This window comes from Terrapene carolina, unplaced genomic scaffold, assembly GCF_002925995.2.
Source record: "Terrapene carolina triunguis isolate 2854851 unplaced genomic scaffold, T_m_triunguis-2.0 Scaffold67, whole genome shotgun sequence".
In the NCBI taxonomy this organism is placed as follows: domain Eukaryota; kingdom Metazoa; phylum Chordata; order Testudines; family Emydidae; genus Terrapene; species Terrapene triunguis.
In genome coordinates, this window is record NW_020664418.1 from 16480421 (window position 1) to 16506542 (window position 26122).

Here is a 26122-nt window from a genome sequence, read left to right on the forward strand (position 1 = left end):
AAAATATATTTTCATATTTAAATTAATTGATCTTTCCTTTGGAGCAGTAGGTGAAAGAGCTTTCCAAAAGGTGAGAACTAAAACTTGACCTTTATATAGTGAAAATAAACATTGCCTGATGTCCTTTATGTTTCTAATTGTAATAGCCTCATTAATATATGTTGACTTATCTTTGCTGAAAGAAAAATTAAGTCCTCTAGAGCAGTATTTCTCAACCTTTTTGATACCAGGGACCAGCTTGTTGCCTTCCTAAACTGTGTCAAGGAAATCTCAGGGACCAGTGCCAGTCCATGGACTGGTCATTGAGAAACACTGTTCTAGAGTATAATTTTTCAGTACTACTGTAGGAATATGTTTTCATCCTTCATTTTGTTAAATGAAGGATATAAACCTCTTTTAAAAGCTAGGTTAGGAAAAGAGAGCTTTGTTGCATATATATTTTTAGTTTTAAGAATGATAGATAGGAGGTATATTAGTTGAATTTTCCACAGGAATTATCAGTGTAGATTGAAAAACAAGTGAATGACATTGCAGCTCAGTAAGCAGTAATTTGATATTGCATTTTATACTGTTTGAACCACATTTCCAGAAGAGTGCCTTCCAGTCAGAGTGAATATATTAATTTATAACAAGACAATATAAACAATACACAAAATATTTGTATTAATAGTTATATTCAGGATATTAACAAACAGGCATTATGATTATATGGATTTCCATGTCCAAATGAAGGGAATTATAATATCAACTATCATATAAATACGTTCTCCCAAAAATGTTCCTGATCCATTTTTAAATCTTGCAGCATGTTCTACGTACCTATCACAGTCTCAATACTCTCATAAGTTTTTACAATCCTCCATCCTTAGTGTCCCATTTGCTGTCACTTTCTTATCAACCAAGGAAGACTAGATGACATTCCCTTTAGAGTTCAATAATGTTCGTTTTCATTTGGAGGCAAAGCAATCGAGCTACACAGAGGAACGATTTACTATAATTTCACTGGCTTCTGAGCATTCCCAGCCCTTACTGGTTTGGGAAATGTGGGAAAGAATTTGAAATTGATGTATATGATGCCTCTAAATTGTCAGCCTTTGGAGCTAGATGATCAGCTGCGACAGTGATGAGCACAATATAAATAAATACCTAGGCAGGCTTCCTAAATGTTTGTAGTAAATAAATTCAGTAGGGGACCGCACAAAAGCATTATTAAGACTCTGCTACAAAATGATGACCTTTGGCTTTCTGTCCATTAAATATTTTCCCATTCCATGCTCACCAGTTGCAAGAAAAAATAAAACTATAAAATAAAGATACATTTATTTCATTAATTTAGTTAGTAAAGTCAGATGGTGACTTTGACAGCTTCTCTATAAAAACTTGTCAGTTGACACTGCCAAGCCATTCCAGAATGTGAATTTTACCAATGATCTCAAGTCTGGCTTGTCTATTGAGCCTGGTTAGCCTCCATCACATTAGTGATTCCCATGTATTTAAAAATAAAAAAATCTCTCTCTTTGCTTTCCTTTTGGAAAGCAACCAGAATTGTTTATTGACTTTATTTATTTATTTATTTATTTATTTATTTTATTGTAGAGTTGTGTTGTATGTGTGTTTTGTGTCCGTGTGCTTGTCTGTAAGCAAAGAAATTTTTGAGGAAAAGCTAAGTCAAAGAAAATATTGTGAAAAAAATTATTCTGAAAGTGATAAAATTCTTTAGGCAGGTATATCTCATGTGGCAATGAGTTCCATAGCCTGGGGTCAGTTCCTGTGAAATTTCTGACTCCGCATAAATCATTCACTTTGCATAGGAATAAATAACTCCACAATGTGAAATGCAGAGAAGAACCAGGCCTACTGTATATATTTTGAACTGTTATGGCCCATTTTGTTTAGCTTTTTTTTTGCTCTTCCAGTTTTTCAGAATTGGCACTCTCCCTTTTTCTATTGCAAACCTACCATCTATTTCCCCTCATACGTACGTGTAGCTCCCATCAAGTTATGCACCCAAGTTTACAGTCCCCATAATGGGGATGCCAGTGATTCACAGTTCCTGAAGAAGAGCTCTGTGTAAGCTCGAAAACTTGTCTCTCTCATCAGCAGAGATTGGTCCAGTAAAAGATATTACCTCACCCACCTTGTCTCTCTAAAGGCGTGTCTACCCTGGCACTTTACAGCGGTGCAGCTTTCTCGCTCAGGGGGGTGAAAAAACACACCCCTGAGCGCAGCAAGTTTCAGCGCTGTAAAGCACCAATGTAGACAGTGCACCAGTGCTGGGAGCCATGCCCCTTGCAGAGGTGAGCCACGTTAAAGCGCTGTCGCGGCAGCGCTTTAACGTTGGCAGTGTAGACTAGCCCTAAGTCCCAAAATCATCAGGAGATTCGCCTGAGGCAAAAGACTGACGTTTCACCAGTTAATTGTCCTTTTGTTCAATACAATTCACCTTAGTTTGCTGGGCCTGCAAGCCAGACCCTCTCTAAAGCTGATCCCAGTACAGTGTTAGCATTTCCTGCCGGTTAATTTATAACATATCCTTCTGCTTGAATACTCTGCTACCAAACTGACCAATGATCTTGCATACCTAGGTTACTTGCATGAGACAATGAATTCTGCCAGAAAAAACATTAGTTTATCAAATTGTGCAAAAATAAGAGTTTTACCTGATGTTGTACAGATGTTCCTTTTTTTCCTTTTTCATTTACTATATTTCTAATATACCGATGATGGGGGGGGGGGAGGGGGAATCAAAGATTTGATGTGTGTGTGTGTAAGAATGTGAAAGTGTGTAAATGTGCACAGACATTTAATACCACATGTAACATAGGAGAGCTTGCTCATTTAAACATTACAGCTTCCAAGGCATGCAATTTAGTTTTAAACCCAAGTTCTGGTTCTAGAGCAGATGCAGTGGTAACACACTGAATTTGGAATGTATATAGGTTCACTCAGAACCTTCTGTATCACGTCAATATTTATTTAACCTACCTCATGCTAATTTGTATTTTCTGTGTAACTTTTCATACTCATGTTCGTTAAACTTACCTTCACTTTAGGTTGCCTGATGATATTCCTCACAGCCTAATATTTATATTTAATTTTATAGATTAGTATATTTAAGAAGAAAACTATGGTGACATTTCATTTTTTATTTTAGGTCACTCTGCAATACCGTAAATGTTTACAACCTGGCCTGCAGTAATTGCACAGAAAACTGCACCTATGTTCTGTTTAGTAATAAGATCACTTTTTTAATGGACCTGTTGATGCATCAGTTAACGGTATGTAACATTTTTACCCTGAATTAGAAATGAAGTGTGTTTGCTTAGTGCTGGTATACTAGAATATTTGGTATATTAAAATACCAGAAAAATATGGGATTCAAAGTCAGATATATTTCTACAATGATATTGACATTGAAAAAGTTCTGTATGTACTAGGAAAGTTAAAACAAGTGTACCTAGCAAATTTTCATTGGTGCCCCATCACATCTACCACTGCACTCAGAATGTATACCAATACAAATCAAGGTGATGGACTACTGCTTTTTCGTGTGTATTTGGTTACTGTGTATATACTGTAATTGTGTATAAGTAGAAAATTTCTGCAAACAGATTCTGCGAACACACACAAAATATATTTAAGAACTAAACAAAAAACACTTCAGATGGTCAGCCAGTGTTTTGTCTTTAACTCTTCCTGCTTCAGTTCCACTGAGATTACATTCAGTGAATAGTTATCTGAGCTTTATTTCTGCACGTTCAATTCGGGTATCTTTTAATATCTAAAACATAAGTCTGCTCAATTTGTAGCCTTAATTTGGTTTGCAAAATTGTACAGCAGGCCTATTTAACTGAGAAACTTTTAATTTTGCAATGTTTCATTTAATTTCAGATATCATTAAATATTTTATTTGAAAAGTCATTTTTAATTCATAGTGACCTGCTCATCATGAGATATTTAGTCTAGAATTTCTACTTATAAATTGTGTGTATGTATTTTCATGAGCCAAGCAGTTTGTTAATTGAAAAATTATGTACATGCCTTAAATAATTTACATGACACTGTTAGAGTCAACAAGACATAGGACTGTTAATGAACACTTAAAAAGCGACACTCAAAAGATCCTTGACAGACAAAGAAAACCTGAAGGCAGCATTTAAATTCTACTTTATGTAGTTGCCAACTCATGGTTTTTCACCAAATCTTTCCAAAAGGATTCCAGGTATTAGATTTTAATTATATTTAGTGAAAGTTGCATGTATAATGTTAGGCCAGCCACAACATTGTTTTCTTTCTGCTGAACAAGCCAAAACACAGACTCCATGGTTAATTACACAAGGCATTAAATACTTCAGCACTTTACAAGTGACAAGATTCATTCTGATGCCAAACACCTTCCCCTTCCTCATTTTAGTACTATGCCAAGACTTCTGTGCAAAGACTAACTTCCTCTTTTGTTGTAGAAATATACAAAGTATGTGTTACATAGGGGCGAATGAAATTGCCAGTCACACATGGTGGTGTTCACTAAGAAAACTGTACTATTCCTAGAGCTACCCTCCATCCAGAACAGAACTTCATAGTATAATGCCAAATACTGCCTTGAATTGCAGCAGGACTCCAGTTAGAACCAGTTTGTTCCCTTGATCCACACTGAAACTCAACTTTCTATTATTAAAGTCTCTTGTGCAGATTTTGGGCAGTATATTGTCCTTAACTGGAATAACTTCCCAATGTAATGAAATACGTATTAAAATAATTCTTGAGTGATATACATGCAAAAAGTACAGTACATCTAGGGCAGGGGTCGGCAACCTTTCAGAAGTGTTGTGCCAAGTCTTCATTTATTCACTCTAATTTAAGGTTTCGCGTGCCAGTCATATATTTTAATGTTTTTACAAGGTCTCTTTTTATAAGTCTATAATATATAACTAAACTATTATTGTATGTAAAGTAAATAAGGTTTTTAAAATGTTTAAGAAGCTTCATTTAAAATTAAATTAAAATGCAGATCCCCCGGACCGGTGGCCAGGACCCGGGCAGTATGAGTACCACTGAAAATCAGCTCGTGTGCCACCTTATGTGATAAGCTCTTTGGGGCAGGAGCTGCCTTTATCTACATCTGAACATCATCAGCCACATTGTTGGCACTTAACAAATAAAAAATAATATCACAGATAATTCTTGAGTACATCAAGTTTGCAGGCCTCTAGCCCTATAGATGAAGAGCAGATTAGGGAAGAAATAGGTTTAGTGCTGGATCATATTCATGAATGCAAATATAGAAAAATACTCAGTTTAAGAAGTATCTAAATATATTCAGTTGCATAAATTATTTTTATAATTTATTTACACATTCTCAGTATTTACATATAACTTCTGCCCAAATTATGTATATTTGTGGTTTTGTTTCTACTTCTTCATAATCCAGTCATTACATTTTGATGAATAAGAGATTTACATCAGTGTAACAGATGCTAAAATTCAGAGCTATAATAAATCATGATTTTTATTGGTGCTCAAATGTTCCTTTTCCTTACGGAGAAAATAAAATGTTTTTTCTTCTTGAAGCAAATACTGTTATTGTCAGTGTTATGTAAAAAAGCCATCCTAGCCTTTCTGTAGTAGAAACATGGTCGACATGGTATAAAACATAGGAAGTAGACAGACAACTAACCTTAAAGTTTTGTAAACAAGAAGCAAAACATTAACATTAACATTTCTTGCTTTCTAGAGTATACATTTCAGTAAGTTACTTGTTAAAACATCACTCGTATGTTTATTGTGTATAAGGAAAAAATAGTAGGAAATCCATTGTGGGTCACCCCTTCTTAGTCTACATCTTTTTATTTAACCAGCTATGTCATCTAGTCATTCAAGGCCTAATCCAGTGCCCGTTGAAGTCACTGAGGGGATGTCTAACTGCAGTTAGACACCTGCAGCTAGCCCATGCCAACTGACTCAGGCTTGCAGGACTCGGGCTAAGGAGCTGTTTAATTGCGGGGTAGATGTTTGGGGGACCCTCCCCCTTCACAGGGTTCTAGAGCGTGGGCTCCAGCCCAAGCCTGAACATCTATACCGCAGTTAAACAGACTCTTAGTCTGAGCTCTGCGAGCCCAAGTCAGCTAACAAAGGGCAGCCACAGGTTTTTAATTGCAGTGTAGACATACCTGGAGAATCTTTCTATTGATTTCTCTGGATGTTGGATCAGACCATACTATTTACATGCATGCATGTCTTGAAGCTGCTCCCATAACTTGAATTAGATTACACAAAGTTGCCAGGTCAGCTCTTCCTTGTCTCTGAGTCCTGTAGATGGATTATTGTAAGTATATAGTGGAAACCTTTCTAGATGTATATTTTATAAGGCTTGACACTGAGAAGAATGAGTCGATAGGTTTGAACTGTACGCTTGGATTGATTTTTATTGTAGTTCAACAGATAGCTATCAAAGCAAATTAGAACTGTCATGTAATTTTCTACAAAGATATCTCTTCCACTCCTAGAAAAAGCCATTTGTATAAAGCATGTACTTCACTATACAGTAGAACCTCAGAGTTACAAACACCTCAGGAATGCAGGTTGTTCATAACTCTGAACAAAACATTACGGTTGTTCTTTCAGAAGTTTACAAACTGAACAGTGACTTAATACAGCTCTGAAACTTTACAATGCAGAAGAAAAATGCTGCTTTTAACCATCTTAATTTAAATGAAACAAGAACAGAAATAGTTTCCTTACCTTGTCAAATCTTTTTTTAAACTGTCACTTTATTTTTTTAGTAGTTTATGTTTAACACAATGCTGTATGTATGTGCTTTTTCTTGTCTTTACTGCTGCCTGATTGCATATTTCCAGTTGCAAATGAGGTGTGTGGTTGACCAGTCAGTTCATAACTCTGATGTTCATAACGCTAAGGTTCTATTGTACATAAATTTATAAATAAAAATCATGTATCTTTTCCTTAGTAAATATTCCTCAGTTGGTTGTTCATCTGCTATATTACAAATACCTGTCCTTTTATGCTTTAAAAATAACTTGTAAAAGGCATGATAGTTTATTTTCTAACTATATGTTCTCAGCTAGATCAAAGAGAAGTTTCCAAAAGCTTTTGAAAATAACAAGCTGGACAAGACAGCCCAGGCTAGTAAACAATCTGAGTTCATCTGAAGCTGACCTAGGTGCTTTTGTTCCTTCAGACCTTTCCCTCCGGGATACGCCCTACTTTGTTACCATTTAGTTCAAATGCATATCATTAAGAATTAGTGCCCAATGCATTCATATTGTTATAATTTTTTGTGGGCATAAGCATCCAAAATTAGATTCTTTTTTTCCTTCCGTTTCAAAGGACATACTAAATACCAGAGAATTATAGATAGCTGACTCACAAGAGAGACAATTACTGCCAATCATTTCATTTATTGATATGTAAGGCCCTACCAAATTCACGGTCCATTTTGGTCAATTTCACGGTCATAGGATTTTAAAAATCGTAAATTTCATGATTTTAGATATTTAAATCTGAAATTTCATGGTGTTGTAATTGTAGGGGTCCTGACCCAAAAAGGAGTTGTGGAGGGGTTGCAAGGTTATGGTTTGCGGTACTGCTAACCTTACTTCTACACTGCTGTTGGCAGCAGCGCTGACTTCAGAGCTGGGAAGCTGGAGAGCAGCGGCTGTTGGCTGGGAACCCAGCTGTGAAGGCAGCGCCGCCACCAGCAGCTGTGCAGAAGTAAGGGTGGCATGGAATGGTATTGCCATCCTTACTTCTGCGCTGCTGCATGCAGAGCTAGGCCCTCAGTCAGCAGCCGCCACTCGGTGGGTGCCCAGCTCAGAACACAGCAGCACAGAAGTAAGGGTGGCATGGTATGGTATTGCCACCCTTACTTCTGCACTGCTGCTGTCAGGGCGTTGCCTTCAGAGCTCGGCACCCGGCCAACAGCCGCTGCTCTCTGGCTGCCCAGTTCTGAAGGCAGCGCAGAAGTAAGGGTGGCAATACCACAACCCTTCTAAAATAACCTTGTGACCCCCCCTGCAACTGCCTTTTGGGTCAGGCACCCCAATTTGAGAAACGCTGCTCTCCCCTGTGAAATCTATTTCACGGGTGGAGACCAGATTTCACGGTCCGTGATGCGTTGTTCATAGCCATGAATTTGGTAGGGCCGTATTCATATGCATTGATATTAATTTCCCACATGCTTTTTCAATTACATTATTGCTCCACACATCATTAACATTATTTTTGAGATTATTTTTCTCTTTAAGATTAATTCATAAAGGCCTCAATCAGATTATTTTTGTCTAGTAATCAGTAATCAGAAACATGCATAATTCTCAACAGTTATATCAGATCACAGAATCCAAATATATATACAATTGCATGACAAGGTTGTAACTGAGCCTTCGTAGAGAAAAAGCGCAAAAAAAGTATCAAAGGGAAAGAAAAGATTGCATTCCGCAGGTCAGTTCTTTCTCTGGACTCTACAGAATTGCTAAGGAATTTTCCTCATATTATTATTCTTTTCATCCAAGGATCTCTAAGCATTTTATGAAAGTGTGAATCTATATTAACAAGCTGAGTTTGTTTTAGAGTATTTAACTATCTCATAGGAAGCCTTCCATATAATGTGATGGATTTTCATGATCAATGCCACATGTTTATCAGGGCAGTCTTCACTGTTTTATCCCGTCAGAAATATTAATCTTTGATACAGTATGTTTTGTGTTCATAGATATTTAAATATGCTTATTTTTTTCTGTCAAAATTTATCTAAGAGCATCCTCTAAATAAAATAATCTTCTCTCCACCCATGAAATTATCTGAAAAGTCAAAAGGACTTTTTTTTTCTTAAAATTAAAATGAAAGCTACCTGGTTCTTTTAGAAAAAAGGTGAATAAAGAAATTCTGATTTTTCAAGATATTTGAACTCTTGAAAGATGATATATCTCTCATAGAAAACTTTAATCAGCTGTACTCTAGTAAAGTTTTAAATTTGCAACAGTCATCCATAATGTATGGAGTGAAGGACACCTACTGAACTGATAGTGAGGAATTATCTATAAATGGACATACAGAAGACAGGTTTTATATTGTATTTTCATCCAATATGTTACGTTCAAGGTAGATCAAAGCAAACCAGCATGAAACTGAACCATCATTGCCATCATAAAACAAGAATACATATTGTGATGTTTGTAAAAAGAATGCAGGATCTTTCATCCTGAGCTGACTGTTGTAAATCTGAAAGTTTATAGATATATCTGTAATAAGCACTTCTCAAGATACTTTGTGATAAACAAATTCTTACTAATTGCTTTGTAAAAATAAATAGAAAAAGCAAAATCTTTTAAACTATTTTGCTACCATATCAGATAAATTCTTAATATTTGTGGTGGGGGGGGGGGAGGTTAAATGTTTGCTCTCCATACAAGATACAGTATTAAAATTTTTGTCCTGCTTTTAATGTACTGGAGTTTGCACACAAGATTATCATCTTTCAGGCTTGAATTTGGATATGGAACCTTGGTCTGAATTTACAGCTGCTTTCTATGACAGAAACCCCATGGGAGGCCAGTGGCTGTACTGTCAACTGCCTATCCTGGAAATGGACATCTCCTTCATTGCAAAGGGATGTAGATTGCACCTTTCCGCTCCTGCAGTGATAAATCAAACCCATAGTGTATAAGCCAGAAAAATCAGTAATTTTTTTGTACACAATCTGAGATCCTGGTGGGAAACAGACTGGCTTTTCTTCTAGCACACCCTACCAAAAATAATAGAACTTCATTTGCATTCTTAACTCTGAGGTGATGGCTGCCATTCCATAATAAATGTGTATATGACTCTTGTTCTAGCCCTGCCAACTTTCTCTCCCCAAGTCAAATTTTCCAGAGGTGGCTGCTATTTGTATTTCTAGGTGAAATTTCAAAAATTCATAATCTTGAATTGAGGATCATCACCCAAAAGAAGCAGACATATGAGAAACCCACTTAATTAGGATATCAGGCCAACCTGATCAAGCAGTTTCTAATGTAATAGAAGGCATGCTTCAGTGTTGGCATGTAAAAAGCATCTGTCACCACTAGCATCTTTTAGTTCTTTGCAATTCCGTAACTAAAAAAATGGTTTGAATCCATATTTATATTTTATTGTACAATTTGTGAATCAGTTTGCTTTTGAGAGGAGACCTTGTATGTCACATTTCAGCCTAGAATGAAAGTTTAGAGCCAAATTGCAAACCCTTATGAAAAATGGGTTTAGAGTAGAAATGCTGGCACAGCATATCCTGCTGTGGGCTGAATGGCACTGCTGTAATATTCTGGTTAAATTGGTAGCCCTTGTTCTTCTTTGGAGAGGGAGTGTGTTTTTATGTTTCTGCCTAAAGGTTGAAGGATTGGAAATGCCAGAAGCTAAAGAACTCTGTTTATTCCTTGGCCAGGTACAGTTAGACAGCTGTAATGCAAGCTTTCTCTATACCCACCCTGCTATTGACCTCAGCCCTGACCTGCACAGACCACCCACCTTAGGGGTGAGCATTAGCTCAATTTTCATAGCTTAATTGTTCAGTTCATATAGGGAGCCACTAGTATTTACTGCAAATACTATGAAAAACTGCACATTTTCCAAAATGTTTCTGTTCAGGCAAGCCCAGTGACTTTATGTCTGCAGAAAGCACAGCAACACGACTGATTGGGCGATACAAACACAAGTGACTAAGTGAGCAGAGATAACATCACAAGGTGTGCAACACCCCTTAATACAGAAATCCTGAGGGCAAGTTGCTTAGAAACCATTGTATGAGTAAATCCAGTCACAAAATATCACCATATTTAGATTATTTTGTGATTACTTAGAATAGGTCTGTTTTGGGATCTATGGGCTTCTAACTATTATAAGAGTGATTAAAAACTGCAAGTTTTCAGGGACAGATCCTCGTCTGATGTAAATTGAAAGTCAGTGGAGCTATGACATTTTATATCAGATGAGGATCTGCCCCTCAGGCTCTTAAAAGCTTTACTTCCAATTGAAATCTTATGAATGAACCTGGACTATAACACAAAGAAATTAAAGTTTGAAATATAACACTGAACATTTTTCATTCAGGAACTTTTCCGGGTGGTCTATTGAGTAGACATTTGTTTTAAATTGTTATGTCTTCGTGCGTATACTTTAAAATGTCAGTAATTAGTATTTCATTCCCTTTTATACAGAAAAATGTAATGCATTGAGATAGATATAAAATATAGTCAGTCTGCAAGGGAATATTTAAAATAATGTAAAATTCCATCTCATTCATTAGTCATGAAGTTCTGTCTAGCTCGATGAATGCTGCAGAGATTGCAGAATAGAGAATGCTGTCCCCTACCCAGCCTAAAATCACAGTTCCTCAGTCTGACAAAATCTGGATGTAAGGCCCAGAATTAGTCTTTTGTAAATCTAGACTTGTGTTTCTCTGCTCCCTTTTAGATCTAAGGGCTTGTATGGAGTTATTCAGGAACAGCTAACCCAATGGGGCAAGCTAAACAGGAACAAGCCACTCTAATTCCAGAATGAGTGTTCACACATGGAATTATTAAGCAATAGCTGCTCTTGAATAACTCAACTTGTAGACAAGCTCTCAGTGGAGGAAAAGCTATCAACATGAAGACAACATCTCTATCAGAAATAATTCTACAGGCAACAGAAGCAACTCAAAAGAAATGGTAAAATTTGGGGTGTCTCTCTGAACATTTTACATGTACTTTCTTTTGACATCTCATGCTAATGCCTGCTGAGTGCATATTAAATTCTGTAAAGATAACATTCAAAGTAACATACAATGGATTGTATACAGAAGTGCATTCTTGATTTGAAATTCCAAATGATGAAAACCAATATGTAGTGCTGAGAAAGAAACAGCCGATCCAAAACAGAAGGGTCTGCTCCTATACCAATTGAGGTTGATGAGAGTTTTGTTGTTGCATTCAATTAGAGCAAGATTGGGCACAAGATCTTGCACTTTGATGCTCCGTGGAAACTCTTATTTCTTTCTTCAGTTGGACACATACAAAAAAAGTCAAAATGTGTGTTGTGGGTTTGTTTGTTTTTTATAGAAGTGTTGAAGTACAACTGTAGTCATGGTGTCATGAGTCCTGAGAACCAGATTCTCAGCTGCGTTCAATGCATGCTAAGTGCTTTGCTGGATCAGAGCCAGCATGCTCAGCACCTTGCTGGATTAAGTTCTAAATGGAGGGCACAGCTGAGGAGGCTATGCCAGCAAGGGATTTCCCCCACACATTGGAAATTCTCAGTTGAACAGTTAAGCTGGCTTCAAGCTGCCATAACAGTGCAAGTGGATTGCATCAGTGCCTAGAATCTGGGCGTAGGAGTCTTCCTGTGTAAAGACTGATTTTAAAATGAGTAAAGAATTCAGGGTTTGGTATAATGCTGTTTTCCAATAACATTGTTGAAACAGCACTATGACATTGGATACATTGTTTTCTTTCTTTCCTTTTTCTTTCATCATCAATCACTTAAAAATGCTTTTATACCAATTACCAGACCAAACCTTTTTCAATACAGAGTTAGAGCAGTGGTGGGCAACCTGCAGCCCGCATGCGGCCCATCAGGGTAATCTGGTTGTGGGCCACGAGACATTTTGCTGACATTGACCGTCCGCAGGCACAGCCCCCCCACAACTCCCAGTGTCCGTGGTTCGCCACCCTGATGGGCTGCATGCGGCCTGCAAGCCGCAGGTTGCCCACCACTGAGTTAGGGTCATATATATATATCATTTAAACATTTCAAAATATCAAAAGAATACTGTATTTGAATATTAGAAATGAAATATTTGAAAGTTTACAAATTCATAGATAATGTTTGACACACATCATTAACTCCACACTTGAATCTCCATATATAGACAGCATAAAAAAATTAGAATCTGAAACTTATAAAATAACCCTTCCATAATTTTAATTATCCACATCCACAATCTATATAATTATCAACAAGCAACCTTAATACATTAACTCATATACATATATTCCATATATAAATTGTAAAAATCAATGAGTCTTGCAATTATTAATAATATAATCATTATAGAAAACACCAGTGAAAATAGAGCTCCTTGTTTAAAATAATTAGAAATAGCACAATAATATAAAATCTTTGACTTGTGTAACTAAGTGCCATGCATTTAGAAAATATAACAACTTAGATGTATAACACTGTAAGAAAACACAAGATCAATTTGTCTTAAATGCTATTAATTATAGCAAATGAAAGGTTGCTAATACAAAATATTAGTACTAAATAATCTTTTTAAGAAAAAGGTTGCACATCATTTTATATCTTAATTGCACAAGCAATGGAGAGTATATCTTAGAAATTTTAAACCTTGGTGTTCATAGTGCAAGGCTGCCATATTTAAACTGATATACACATTTTACAATGCAATCCATCTGGTTCAGTAGAGAATTTATTCATTTATTTAGTACAGAATCAAAACCATTAGGCATTAATTATTTTAGTCAGTGTAGATTACAGGAGCAACGTTGTATTTTTTCAGTCAAACTTGAATTAGCAGCTGAAGACTTCTCACTGGCTGACTTGGCTCATCACCAGAAGCCAGACTATTACAATGAGTTTTAAGTACCAACACAAGGCTCAGAGCTAATGAATAATAAAGAAATGTGCATGTTGTTCTTTGTCACCAAGTGTTACCAAATCCCCCCAGATACCTATACAAAGCTAAACTATGGAGCAACAGCATTTTATGAATCCACTAGCATACATTAATTCTACAGGATTTTAAAATTGAATGAAAGAAAACTTCAGGCAGTATCGATCATTAATTACAGGGTGGATAAAGATCAAGTTCTCTGTCATTAAATTGCTTCTACAGAACCACAGCACTGTGCCGACGTCAGCACCATTAAAAGCAGTGAGCCCAGTTAGGAGCCATGTTTCTTGATGCATGTACCTAAAGTGACAAGATTCTGTCTGTAAAGCTAGCACATCATTCATATTCCCTTCACGTCTTGTTTTTTCTGTCTGTCACCAGATCCTGGAACCTCCAGTGCTCATAATGGGGCAAATCTTCAGCCGATATAAACTGTCATACCCTCATTGACTTCAGTGAAGCTGTGACAGTTTACAGTAGCTAAGAAGTTGCTCCCAGTTTTGTAGCTATATACATATTATAGCCTTCTTATTTTACATGTAATAAATCTGTCCAGGTATTACTACCATCTTTAGAGTAAGATGCTTCCAGCTGCTGATTTACTCCCTTTCAAAAATAAGCTTTCACAGCTGTGACTCAGGAGAGTCTACAGCTTTTCAAGCAGCACTACATATTATGTTTCTCACATGACATCATGGTTGTTGGCTTCTGTTACAATCAACAGAAGGTATTCTTCATTGAGGAATTTAGGCCTCATCCAGGTGGCCTAGAGGATGAAGAACTTAATTTCCCCTTCACCAAGACAAAGATAACACCTTGGCTAAAATGGAGGAGACAGGAGATTCAGCCAGATTTCTGGGTTTGACTGAACCAATTAATAAGCCCCAGGTGGAGCTACCATACTATCAGTTGCATTAGAGACATTTTCCCTGTTGTCCTTAGTAGTGACAAAATATAAAGGGCATCTACAAAAGAGCAACTTTGGTTCCTGCTACTTGGACTCATGTCATGCATAATTTGAGGTTTAACCAGAAAGAGCATGGAACTAATTCCCATTGTTCCTTCTAGTTGTCATTAGCCCCCCTTGTAAAACCATTAGCCAGTTTCCTCCATTTCTGACATTCCAACATGTCATGTTAATATGACCTTGAATTTATGGAAGAGAGACTGGCAATGCCCTTCAATATGAATTTGTTTCTCATCCCAACCAACTTCTCACACAAAGTCTGCTTTTCAGGAACCCTTCTCACAAGTTTCTGTTAGGACATATTTCCTAATCTTTATCAATAGAATCTGTTACAATGAATCACAGAGGCCAGAATTTCTTTTCCCATTATCTTTTGATTCTAAAATATTCCAGAAGCTTCTTGCTCATTCTAGACTTTGGAAGTTTGAACAGATTTCCAAACAGATCATATTCTTTCAATCATTTCAATGTCACAATCCTTTCCCTTTTCCCTGAACTCTGATTTGATGCTATTGGCCTTTGAGATTCTTGCTTCCACACATTAATTCAGAAATCACAAAGGAAGTATCTTTACTCTCTGGTGATGTAGGTTTTTACCAAAAGCCTGTCCACGGTAGCTACAGGTTTATCCATACTTAAAATGATGATTCATGTGAATCATGACACAATCCCAGTAGTGATACAGACATGCCTGTATATTTTTCTGGGTCTATTGAGTACAATGGAGAAATCTTCATTCATTTTAGCATCTTACTTCCATAGTGACAGCCCTCTACCCACAGCAACAGCATCATCCCCAGAAAAGCATTTTCAGGGTATTCAAAGAAGAAATGAGCATTCAGTGTCAAGATTGGCACCAGGATTACAAGCCAAAGAGGCAGATGTGAATCAAGGAAGGAGATAGAGATGTGTCTAAGGATGCTTCTCTTGCCTAAGAAGAGCACTTCTCTCTTTGATATGTTTAGCTTATTTGCGTATTCAATTTTGTGAGTCATTCATCTGGCATTGGCAGTTTCCCTTCCTCTAATCTGAAGTAAGAGTGCAGCTAATGCTAGAAAGTTTAGAAACTATTTTACACTAGCTTCAATACAGCCTAAGAGCAACTTGTGTGTAGGACTGAGCTATTCTTAGTCTTTCCATTAGCCATTCACTTATAAGGAGAAACAAATTCTCTAGAGAACTCTCTTTCAAGTATATGAAGTGGGACCAATATGAGTGGTCTAACTCAGCGATGGGCATGCTTGCTAGGGCCAGCCGGAGATTAATCTATTTGTATTGAGATCAACAACAAATGGTACTGGTTTTGTGCTAAGGTAGGCGGAAGCTAAAGAGCACTATTGGATTCCTTCTTGCTGACTGGAAAATTTATTTCCTGATCCACTAAGTACTTTTCAATTGAGACAAGAATGAGGCCACCTGTGGCTCTGGCTTGTGTTGCCTACATTTGCTGCTCAGATCTTCTAATATCCTTTTCCAATGGGTTAGGTTAGAATCAGACTCCTGATTCTAATTTTTTTTTCTTGACACTGGTTTCTGAGTTCCATCCTTATCAATAACCTGTTCTTCTGTGTTTTTCTTTAGGCTCCATAATTCTTCTGGGACAACAATTTCACAAAAAAATAGATGTTTAGGGTGCACTCATTTTTTATATTAAGATAAAGTCTTTCAATCATTTCTGGTGCCTCTTTGTTATTCCTGGAGAAAAGTCCATAGGAGATTTGATCTTGATATTTGATCATTCACATGGATTACTAAGTGTGTTGCATTTTCTATCAAAAGGCTCACTTGTATGTACCATATAAGAAAGACTCAAGTCGTTCTCTGCCAGCCATCCCCCATCAATTTTGTTAAATATACACTCATCACTATTGTAATAGCATTCTTCTTTCTGGGCAAGGACAGACGGGTGGCATTATCACTGTAGAACACCAGTACTTTTGCAAAGTCAGGCAGGTGGATCATTAGAGTAGCAAAAGGTTCACTTTCCACAAAAGAGCACTGGTGATGCCTCTGTAACATTCCAAGCTTCATGCAGCCTGAGACGCAAAAGATCAGACCCAAAGATTTAATTTGATAAAACAGGCACTAATCGAGGAGTCAGTGAGCCATCTAATTAGTTTGTTTACTTTATAATTTATTAGTTATATTGAAAATATGTTTGTTTTTGCCAGTGAATCATCATAAGACCTTATCTATACATAATAATTAATAATAATATCTTTATATAGTTAGTTAAGTAGTCCTTTGCTATAAGGTTTCTCTTTAAGTTCATATACACTGAATTCCATTTAGGAATTACTTCATTTTTATCCATTAGGACACATTCTACACATACATTTTGCACGCATTGTAATTGTTAGAGGTTTCAAATGGCATTCACTGGAAATGGAAGATGGAGAAATATAATCTTATAACAATCTGCCTAATAAAGGATGCAGTATTGTATTTTAATGTTCATCAATAATGCTGGAATATTGTTTCCTCAGTTATTATTTATGGTTCTAATGCATGTTTGTGTATACCATCGGGCTTTTATGATTGTTTCACTGCATGCATTAATTAAAAATATATTCTTAGGAGAACAACAGTAGTCTCTGTAGTTGAATTTTACATATTTTATGGAAATGTGTTTATTGTGTCGCTTTATGCAGGTTTGTGTTCCAGATGAATATAATGCAATATTGGGAAGAAGTGCAAATAAGCAAGTATTTGAAGGTTTAACAACTGGACTTCTCAGAATCATTGCTGTGGTCTTTGGGTGTCTGATCTCCAGTCTACCAGATGTAAACAATCAGCCCACTGCACCTAAAATAATACAGGAAGTGAAAAACAAGCCCTCAAAAGTTGAGGCCTTTAACAGCAGGTTTCAGGACCTGATCAGGTAAAAAATGATGAAATATCTTTAAACTTTTTTTTTTATTTTAGTCAAAGAAAATTGCAAAGAACTAGCAATGGTAATAAGCTCCTCTGAACCTAACTCAATAAGACTAACACCTATGTATGGTTCAGAAGACCACTCAAAGGCTATATATATATAGCTATATATATAAGCATTTTTGCTTAAAAAAATATATATATATATATATGTGTTTTCAAGCAAAAATGCTCTTTCAGAAAAATATGGGACAAATTCTGTCCTCAAATATACATATACACTGAAGTCCATAGAGATTTGTGCGTTTATCTAAGTGAAAAATTTGGCCCTGTGATTGTCCAACTTTCTCTTCTGATGTTGAGAAGTTCCCCAACCGCAAAATACCTCCTTATTGGCACAGGAGTAAGTAAAATTTATTGCAATAATATCACTGTCAATAAACATAGAATAAAGGCAACTAATGTACAGAAAGTCAGAACAAGTTTTCATGGAGAGTATAAAACATTCTCCAAATTATGCTAAATCTCTTTTTGAAAAATGCTACTATTTGCCCTTAATTGCTGCTCTTGATTATTGTTTCTATATGTTAACTACTTGCTATAGTACAGAAAGAAAGTTAGTGGCAGGACTTTCCATAGCTTTCCTTCATGCATGAATTATTCTTGTATTTGCTAGTAATTTACATTATACACTTTAGCATTTGTCTTTTATTCTCTGTAGAAATGTATGTCTCTCAGTGATGTCTGAAATGTCTTCTTTTTTCTTCTTCTTCTTCTTTTTTTTTTTTTTAATCATGTCGGCTTAACACACCTCACAGGATCAGTCCACTAGTTTGTTTAACTGTGTTGGATTAACATCGCCAAAATTCTGCCTTTGTATGTGCATGTTTCCTTTATGTCAGTGGGAATCCTTGTATTATTTGGTTGATTGTTCTTTCTGTCCTTTTTTCTTAAATAAAGGTGACCAGAATTTTGCACAGTAAAAGTTCCTCTAGACAGTCCATAGTTAGCAACTCTGTATATGGATCCTTACATTATTTTTATATAATATTTGTTGATTCCCAACAGTATACAAAGCACAACATAAAGACAGTCCCTGGCTTTAAGAGTTTACAGTCTAAAAACAGATACAGATAAGACAGTAGGAGACTTAGAGATCAATAGTGTTGCTTTTGTTTTTTAATATACAATGTGATTTGCCTTTCTTTTACTGGGCAAAAGCACTATATTCCCATATTTATCTCTTTTAATACCAAATATACAACCATTACAGGTACAATACATTGTTCTTCCTTTTTGTTCTGTCGTCACTTCATATTTATCTACATTTACTTTCAAAAGTTCCTTATTCATCCACACACACAGTCTATCCATGTTATTCTGAACTATGCTGCCCTTCTTCTTTCTATTGATTCACACATTCTTACTTAGTATTATTAGCAAGTTTCATCACAATGCTATATGTTCTTTCTTCTAAGTCATTAAATAAAGTGTCCTAATTAGTCCTAATATTAATCCTTGTTGCACTCAATTACTCAACTCCTTCCATCTCGGGTAGTTATTATTCCCAATTTCTTCTCTTTGATATCTAAGGAATTCTTTACTTACTCAGGACACTCCCTTAGTGAACTTTATCAGATTAGCCTTTGGTATGTTACTGTATAAAAAGCTGTCTTAGGACCCACTCCTGCCAGGTGGCAAGCACTCTCAATTTTCACTGATTTCAGTGGGAGTCGAGGACAGATAGGGTTGGACCTTAATAATTAGATATCACTGGAGTAAGCTAAGGACATTATTTAATTCCGTTTTACTTTTTCAAGTCTATGAGGTATGTCAGGTGTGATCATCTTTTTGAAAATCCATGCTGATTATTGACCTGCCTCAATTAAACCATAACATTCTTGATGTCTCGCTAGGTAGTCCCTGGTTATTGGTTTCATTATGTCCCCCTCGGGTCTGTACTTTTCTAGATCTTCATAAATCTCTTCTCAGATCATAGTGTTACATTAGCCTCCTCCAAGTTCAGTACCTCTTATGTTTCCATAGAGGTTTCAGATCAATTTGCTAATGGGAATCCTATCTCTTTCTCTTTTGGAATAGACCCTGTGTGGTCCTAGATTTTAGCAGTCTACAGATCTTCTAATTTCATGGTCTCTTCTTCTGCTGAGACCCTGATTTCTTCTTATATTTTTTTTCTCCCTTGGGGAATTTATCTGTTCTGAGCATCTGTCTTTTAACCTTTTTTGTGAGCACATGAGGCAAAGGATACATTTAATTTTTCAGTAAGGCCTACCTCTTCAGTTAATAAATTACTTTTTTCATCTCACAGAGCCTGTCTGTCTCCACCACTGACCTCTTGTTCCTTATGCACTTGAAAAAATTGTGATTTATTTTAACCTCTTCATATGGAATTTTGTTTTCATTCTCCTCTTCAATATTTTTTCAATTTTAGTACACTTTACTTTAATGTGTGTTCGTTGCAGACTTTCTCTTTACCTTGCATTTTATATAATACTTCATAATATAACTCTTTCTTACCCTTAATTACTCTTTGCACTTCTTTGTTCATCTCCACTGACCTTTTTACTCCTAGTATATTTATTGGCACACACAACATTTGGGTCCACAATAATTTATCTTTCTGCACTTTCCTTTTGCTTTTTGTTTCCTTGCCCTCAGTTGTTTTATCCTATTTAATTTCAGTAATTGTTTCTCCTTTTTCTCATAATTCCATGTGCTAAAACACAAATTTATACATATTTACATATACGTGTGTTTGGGGGGGGGATAGGTATAAATATACACACACAAACCATATTTTAGGAACGGTTGGTAGCACCATCTATTATTATTAAGGTTGCCTGACACATCCCAATATAAGACCCTGCTTTAAATTGCTTATAACTGTGCCATACTTGAACCATTTGGGTTGAAATTTTCCATACCAGGTATCTATCACATGCTGAATTGTTTTGGAAAATTTCAGCCCAAATGGTTCAACCATTTCCAAGAAAGTGGTATGGGGAAAATATGTTGTTTTGACCATATTAAAATATTCTGGCAACCTTTTCTTTTGGGAAGGTCTGGTGCCCCCTTCCTTTGGTGCAGCAACTTGAAATTTGGCAGGTGGGCAACCTTTGAAAAATTGTAGCTTGCCCATGCTCTATAGCAGCTTGCTAGAACTTTGCAGCTTAATTCTCTGAACATTCTTTCTGCACTGGGCATGCTCCAGCCTGAGGCAACAGGGGGCTGAGCAGGACGTTCCCTGTAGTTGCCACTCTGGGCTGCTGGGGGCTGTGCCAGAGCTGGGCACCAGAACAAAGAGTAGGAGGGCCTGTCTCTCCTGTACTCTTAAAGCCCCCTCTACTGACGGGCAGGAAGAGAGGAGAAAGCTGCCTGAATGGAAATCAAAGGGGACAAGAGCCAGACCTGGGGGATTCTGGCATTTTAAAGCTTTTGAGCGCTTGACTTTGAAACCTTAATAATGTTTTTTCAACGTACTTTGTGTGTTACATACATGCGCATACACACACATTCTCTATAGTTTATATGAATGACCCCGTTTTTAATTTCAATTCAGTCCTAATGTCATATATCACTATCAAAGGCATACGATGTTTCCTCATCTTTACATCAGTGATTTTGTTCTTTATGTTTCTCAGAATGAAGCAGAATTGCTTGCTTGCTTTCCTTTTACATTTTAGGAACATAGAATTTTTTATGTCGAATCAGGCCATTGATCTGTTTAATCAGAAATCTTATCTCCTGCAATAGTTAATCCCTCAGGATGCAAAGGAAGCCATAGAAATAAAAAATGCACCTACTTACTTGTGCAATGCTTAACATAAGGGGGCAAATTCCTTTCTGACTCCTGTAGATCTTTTCTCACCCTAAAGGATGAGAATTGATTGTCATTATGTTAGCCTACATAGCTACAAATGATGTTAATACTTATGTAATTATCCAGCCCTTTATAAAATCCAGCTACAGTGTTTAACTCAATGACCTTCTGTGACACTGAATTCCACAGGTTAATTATACACAGTCTGTACTAGTTTTTATTTTTGTTGGTTCTGTTCAAAGATTTTATAGACTAAATCACTCAGGTACTTTGTTCTTGAATGTATGACTTAATTTAGTGTTTCCTAAGTACTTGAAATATCTCATTACTATTTTTCTTTTTACAACTCTTTTTGGATTTGTTATTTTGTACAGATTAGTTATTTGAGAAGTTATGTGTTGCAAGTTTCTAGTCTACCTATTCTCTTTCACTTGAACCCAGACAGACTCTCAGCTGCCCATAGTTTCTTTAAGGTCTTCCTGTTTTATATGAACTTTACCACGTTTTTTTCTAACTCCTTGTCCTGTGTCCTATCCATTGAGCAATGCTGCCTCCTTAAACCATAGATGTACTATTAGACTATACTATTAAAGTTTCCCACAAGTAATGTAGGCACCCCAGAAACCTCATGAACAGTGAATATACATGATATATGTAGCATTCAAAGGTTAATCCAGCTGCTCCGCTTTTTTCTTATCCTAAATCTTTGGCTTTTTATTTTTAGCAATTAACCATCAGGAAGTATGTACTTCACTAAATACAGAATCCCGCCACCTGCTATTTCTATGTCATTCTCATTCTGTACTGTTCATTAGTTTAATGTCTTAACTAGGGTAGGAAATGGACATTTCTCTTGGAAAATGCTGGATTATTAACTTGTTTTGCAAATTAAGTAATGTCCTAAATATATAAAAATCATCAAGAATGTTTTTATGCCACTACAAGAGTTGAATACTTATGTGATGGTACAAAAGTGTGGCAAAGGTAACATAAGAGAGCAAAGAAAATACTTTTTTTTTTACTCTTAAACCCCTTGTACTTACATTTTATAATTAGTACATTTTAAAACTTTTTTTTTAAGTCTGGTATAATGTTGACTGATATAAATCTAAGAGGACAGCTGTAGGAGGAAGGCAAAACAAACAGTTGTCATAGATACCAGTGACCTCTAAAACTTTATTGTTCACATGTAGCCCCGCCCCCTTCCCAAACGGGTTTTCAAAGAGTGTGAAATTTCAGGATGTTGTATTCTCCCCATATATGAATGAGAGGGTGGGAGGTCTGCTTATTGATATTTTGTACTGCACTGACATCTGAAACGGACAGGGCCAAGCACAGGCATACCCCAGAGCTAAGAAGATACATGAGAATCAGAATAGGCTCTTCACCTGGGGCACTTTAAGGGATCTGATTCTAACAGGGGAATGAAAAGCATGGTGACAGAGTAATAGTGCAATTAGGAAAAAGGAGAGGGGTGGGTGTTTTAAATTAGCCACAAACAGATAAATTACTATTATTAATGAGAATCTTTCACCTTCTCGCCACTTTATCATGTTTCTTTTTGGAGATATTTAAACTAAGATGTTTGACTAAAAAAAAAGTTTCAGTGAAAATATTTGCAACTCTATGGGAAAAGTTAATGTGCACTGCATAAGCAGCACCAACTAACTGCCACACAGTTTGTGTACCACAAGAGCAGCTATGCTGGGCAGAGATACTGGAACTACTCTACCATGGGAAAAATTTCTAACTAAAAGGAAACGGGGAGGGAAAGCAAAGCTTTGTAACTCTACTCAGCTGTACGCTTAGTTCCTGGGGAGAGAGTGCTTCATGTCTCTCATGTTGCCCCCAAAGCCAATTAAGGAATGGCACAGATAGACTGGGAAGAGTTTCCTCCATTTCTTCTCTGTCAGAAATATGATAGCTTACAGCACATTGCATCAAGGTTGGGCAATAAACTAAAGGGGAGATGGAGGGATCCTTGGAGTGCCAATAAGAATGTAGAGATTTCCCTGGAGAAAAAGGAAGAATAACATTGACCAGAAAATGTGTACCTTCGATAATAATTTATCATTATTAGCTTCAGTTCATCCCCTTCCCCTCCTGCTGCTCAGAGATAGACAGCACTCAGCATTTTACACATCTAGCTCCCTAGCTGTCTCTTGGTATTTGCCTGCCAATATTGGAGAGCATGTTTATGACCTGTATTGCAGATGAATTGCTTAGATCAGAAATCTAGAAGACATCTAATACTTACAACTTTTCACAAATTTACCTAAACAGTCAATCTGAGTGTAACTAATAATCTTCAGTCTTTTTTTAATAAGATTTTAAATGGTCTTTTAATACTGCAATGAGATCCCTACTTTGTACACAATGTATTTTTATTCATAATTACTCATATTGTTTCCAATAGCTGTCTGTTTTGTAAACTTTGGCAAAAAGTCTGGTTTCTAGCCCTGCAATTCTTAGGGAGGGGGTTTAAAAGTGGGGTGATATATCTGGGGAGATGATCTGGGGAGCAGCACTTTTAATGGAGTTGAAGGAGGTAAGATGGCAGCAGCTGCAGCCAGAAATGATGAGGTAGGAGATGATCAGGGCCTGGACCAGAGTTTTAGCTACCACAGTAAAAAAGTCATCTAACAGTAGAAAGCTGTTCTAATTGTTATTTGTTAGTCCGTTAATTGTTGCCAATAAAAAAAAGAATATGCAGTAGTCATTGCTGGTTTATGTTGTAATAAGATTGCATCTGGATAACATCATCTCATTCTTGTGTTATTGTGTTCTGGGAAGTTTTTCTCTTCATGTTAAAAAAAAATCATACTACTGCAAAAATATAGAGATTATTATAAATCATTTAACTATGGCAAAATTCCACTGTCCTTCTAAGAGTATGGTAAAATAAACATATTCATTCATCTTACTTGTGAAAATATAATAGAAATTACCCTAAGATAGACAGATCTCTTAACAGAAACTTCTATAGCTATAGAGGGCCAAATCTAAGATTATTGCAACTTGAGCTACTTTATTTAACCTTTTATGTTTGTATAGTTGTGAATTCAAAACCTGCTTTTTATACAAGTTGACATTGATAATGATAATACTAAAAAAAATAATTCATTGAAACTGGCAGGGTGCCATATCTTAATACAATGTTTTTTCCCTCCACTTATAGTTATGTGGTGAATATAGGATTGATAGACAAGTTATGCTGCTGTTTCCTCTCCGTCCAAGGTCCTGTTGACGACAATTCAAAAATAGCTACTTTTCTGCAAAATGCTACAGCAGTGTTACATGGAATGTGTCAGCTTTGTTTTGCTGTCAGTGGAAAGTAAGTGCTCTTGCTATTATCATATCTGATTTGCTCTTTCACCTTTTTTTTAAGCATCTGAAAAGCAGCAACCTTTGTAGCCACAAGTATATCCTTCTCATGTGGAACTGAACATTCTAGGTGAAGTTCTAGAATAGAACTGCGTTTAGTTTAACCAGGGTTGGTATAGATGCTAGTATCAAAAGTTCACTGTGTCCACATTTTGGCTGTACAACTGTATTCAGTTACCTGCAACCATCCTAGTAGTAAGTAATTTATCAGAATTACAAACTTTATCTCCTTTACTCATCATCATAGAAAATGTTTTATCACTAGTAATTTTAAGTAATCAGTCCTGAGGATTTCAATATATGTTTTATTAGCAGCTAAACTCAACTGTTAAGTAATTTATTTCTTGTATGGTCTAATTCAGTCTTTGTACTTTAAAATTCCACTTGCAAGAAGGGAGTGATTTTTTTTATAGGAACTCATTCAGTGGAATTCATCCTGCAGGACCGAAGGGATTTTAAAGGTTCAGGATTGTACATGGCATCCTTCTGCAGGAACATTTGAATAATGAATTTTACTTGTAAAATAAATACATTGGCCACATAATAAATAAGCTAGATTTTAGGTTACACTTAAATCTTTATAAGGGGAGTGATGAAAGGAGCAAATGCTTGTTTTCCTTTATCATTGTAGAATATTTTTAAAACATTCTTGTTAACTAATGTCATGCAATTATTTTGTTAATAACACGGGGAAAAGTTAACCATTGAATGCAAACGTAGATAAGGAAGAAGAAGAAAAGAAAACAATATTGATGCAGGGGGAACTTAATTCCTGAAAGGGAAAAGTAACATTAGTCATGAAAAACAAACATGAGTCAGTAAAACACAAAATATGGAACAAAGCTCTAGGTGGCTGTAATTTCTGATAAGTAGGAGTCCCATGACCAAGAAAAAGTACTGAAACTACAAATATGAGTCCACAAAGACCATCCAGACTTAATGAAATTTGTCTTCTAGTCTCTTCCTGTGGGCTGCCAAGTTGTCATTTTGCACTTTCAGCACAATATTGCCAAAAGTCAAATAGATACTAAAGAATCACCCTTCTCTTAGCAGAAAAATTATTCTAGCCACAAGAATAAGTGACATACTATTTGGAATTTCTAAAGCAGGCATATCCTTCCCAAAAAGAATTAGAAAATACTATATCTCAGAATAGCGGTTATTGTGCAAATACCTCTTTCAAGAAAATATGTACCTTGTAGCAGGTCCATAACATCAAGAGAGGTAAGCTCTGCTTCCACAAACCCCAACATTTATGTGATTTTTGTGTGACGACAATGCTGTTGATTATCTCAGAATGAACAGAGTATTTTCAATTGGCTAGAGCTCACTTGAGCATACAAGGGAACGCAAATATGGGGTTTTAGTTTTTTAACCACTGTCCTTGAGA

At 36.2% G+C, this 26122-nt stretch overlaps 1 protein-coding gene across 5 annotated transcripts in view; it reads left to right on the plus strand.

The window, feature by feature from the left end:
• SCAPER (S-phase cyclin A associated protein in the ER) overlaps window positions 1-26122 on the plus strand; it is a 356482-nt gene that overhangs the window by 263975 nt on the left and 66385 nt on the right. For all 5 annotated transcript variants that reach the window (XM_024205417.2, XM_024205418.2, XM_024205421.2 and 2 more), the window contains exons 25-27: window positions 3155-3278; window positions 17285-17514; window positions 24527-24682. In XM_024205417.2, coding sequence (XP_024061185.2) covers window positions 3155-3278; window positions 17285-17514; window positions 24527-24682 — 510 coding nt within the window. The remainder of the gene's footprint in view (window positions 1-3154; window positions 3279-17284; window positions 17515-24526; window positions 24683-26122) is intronic.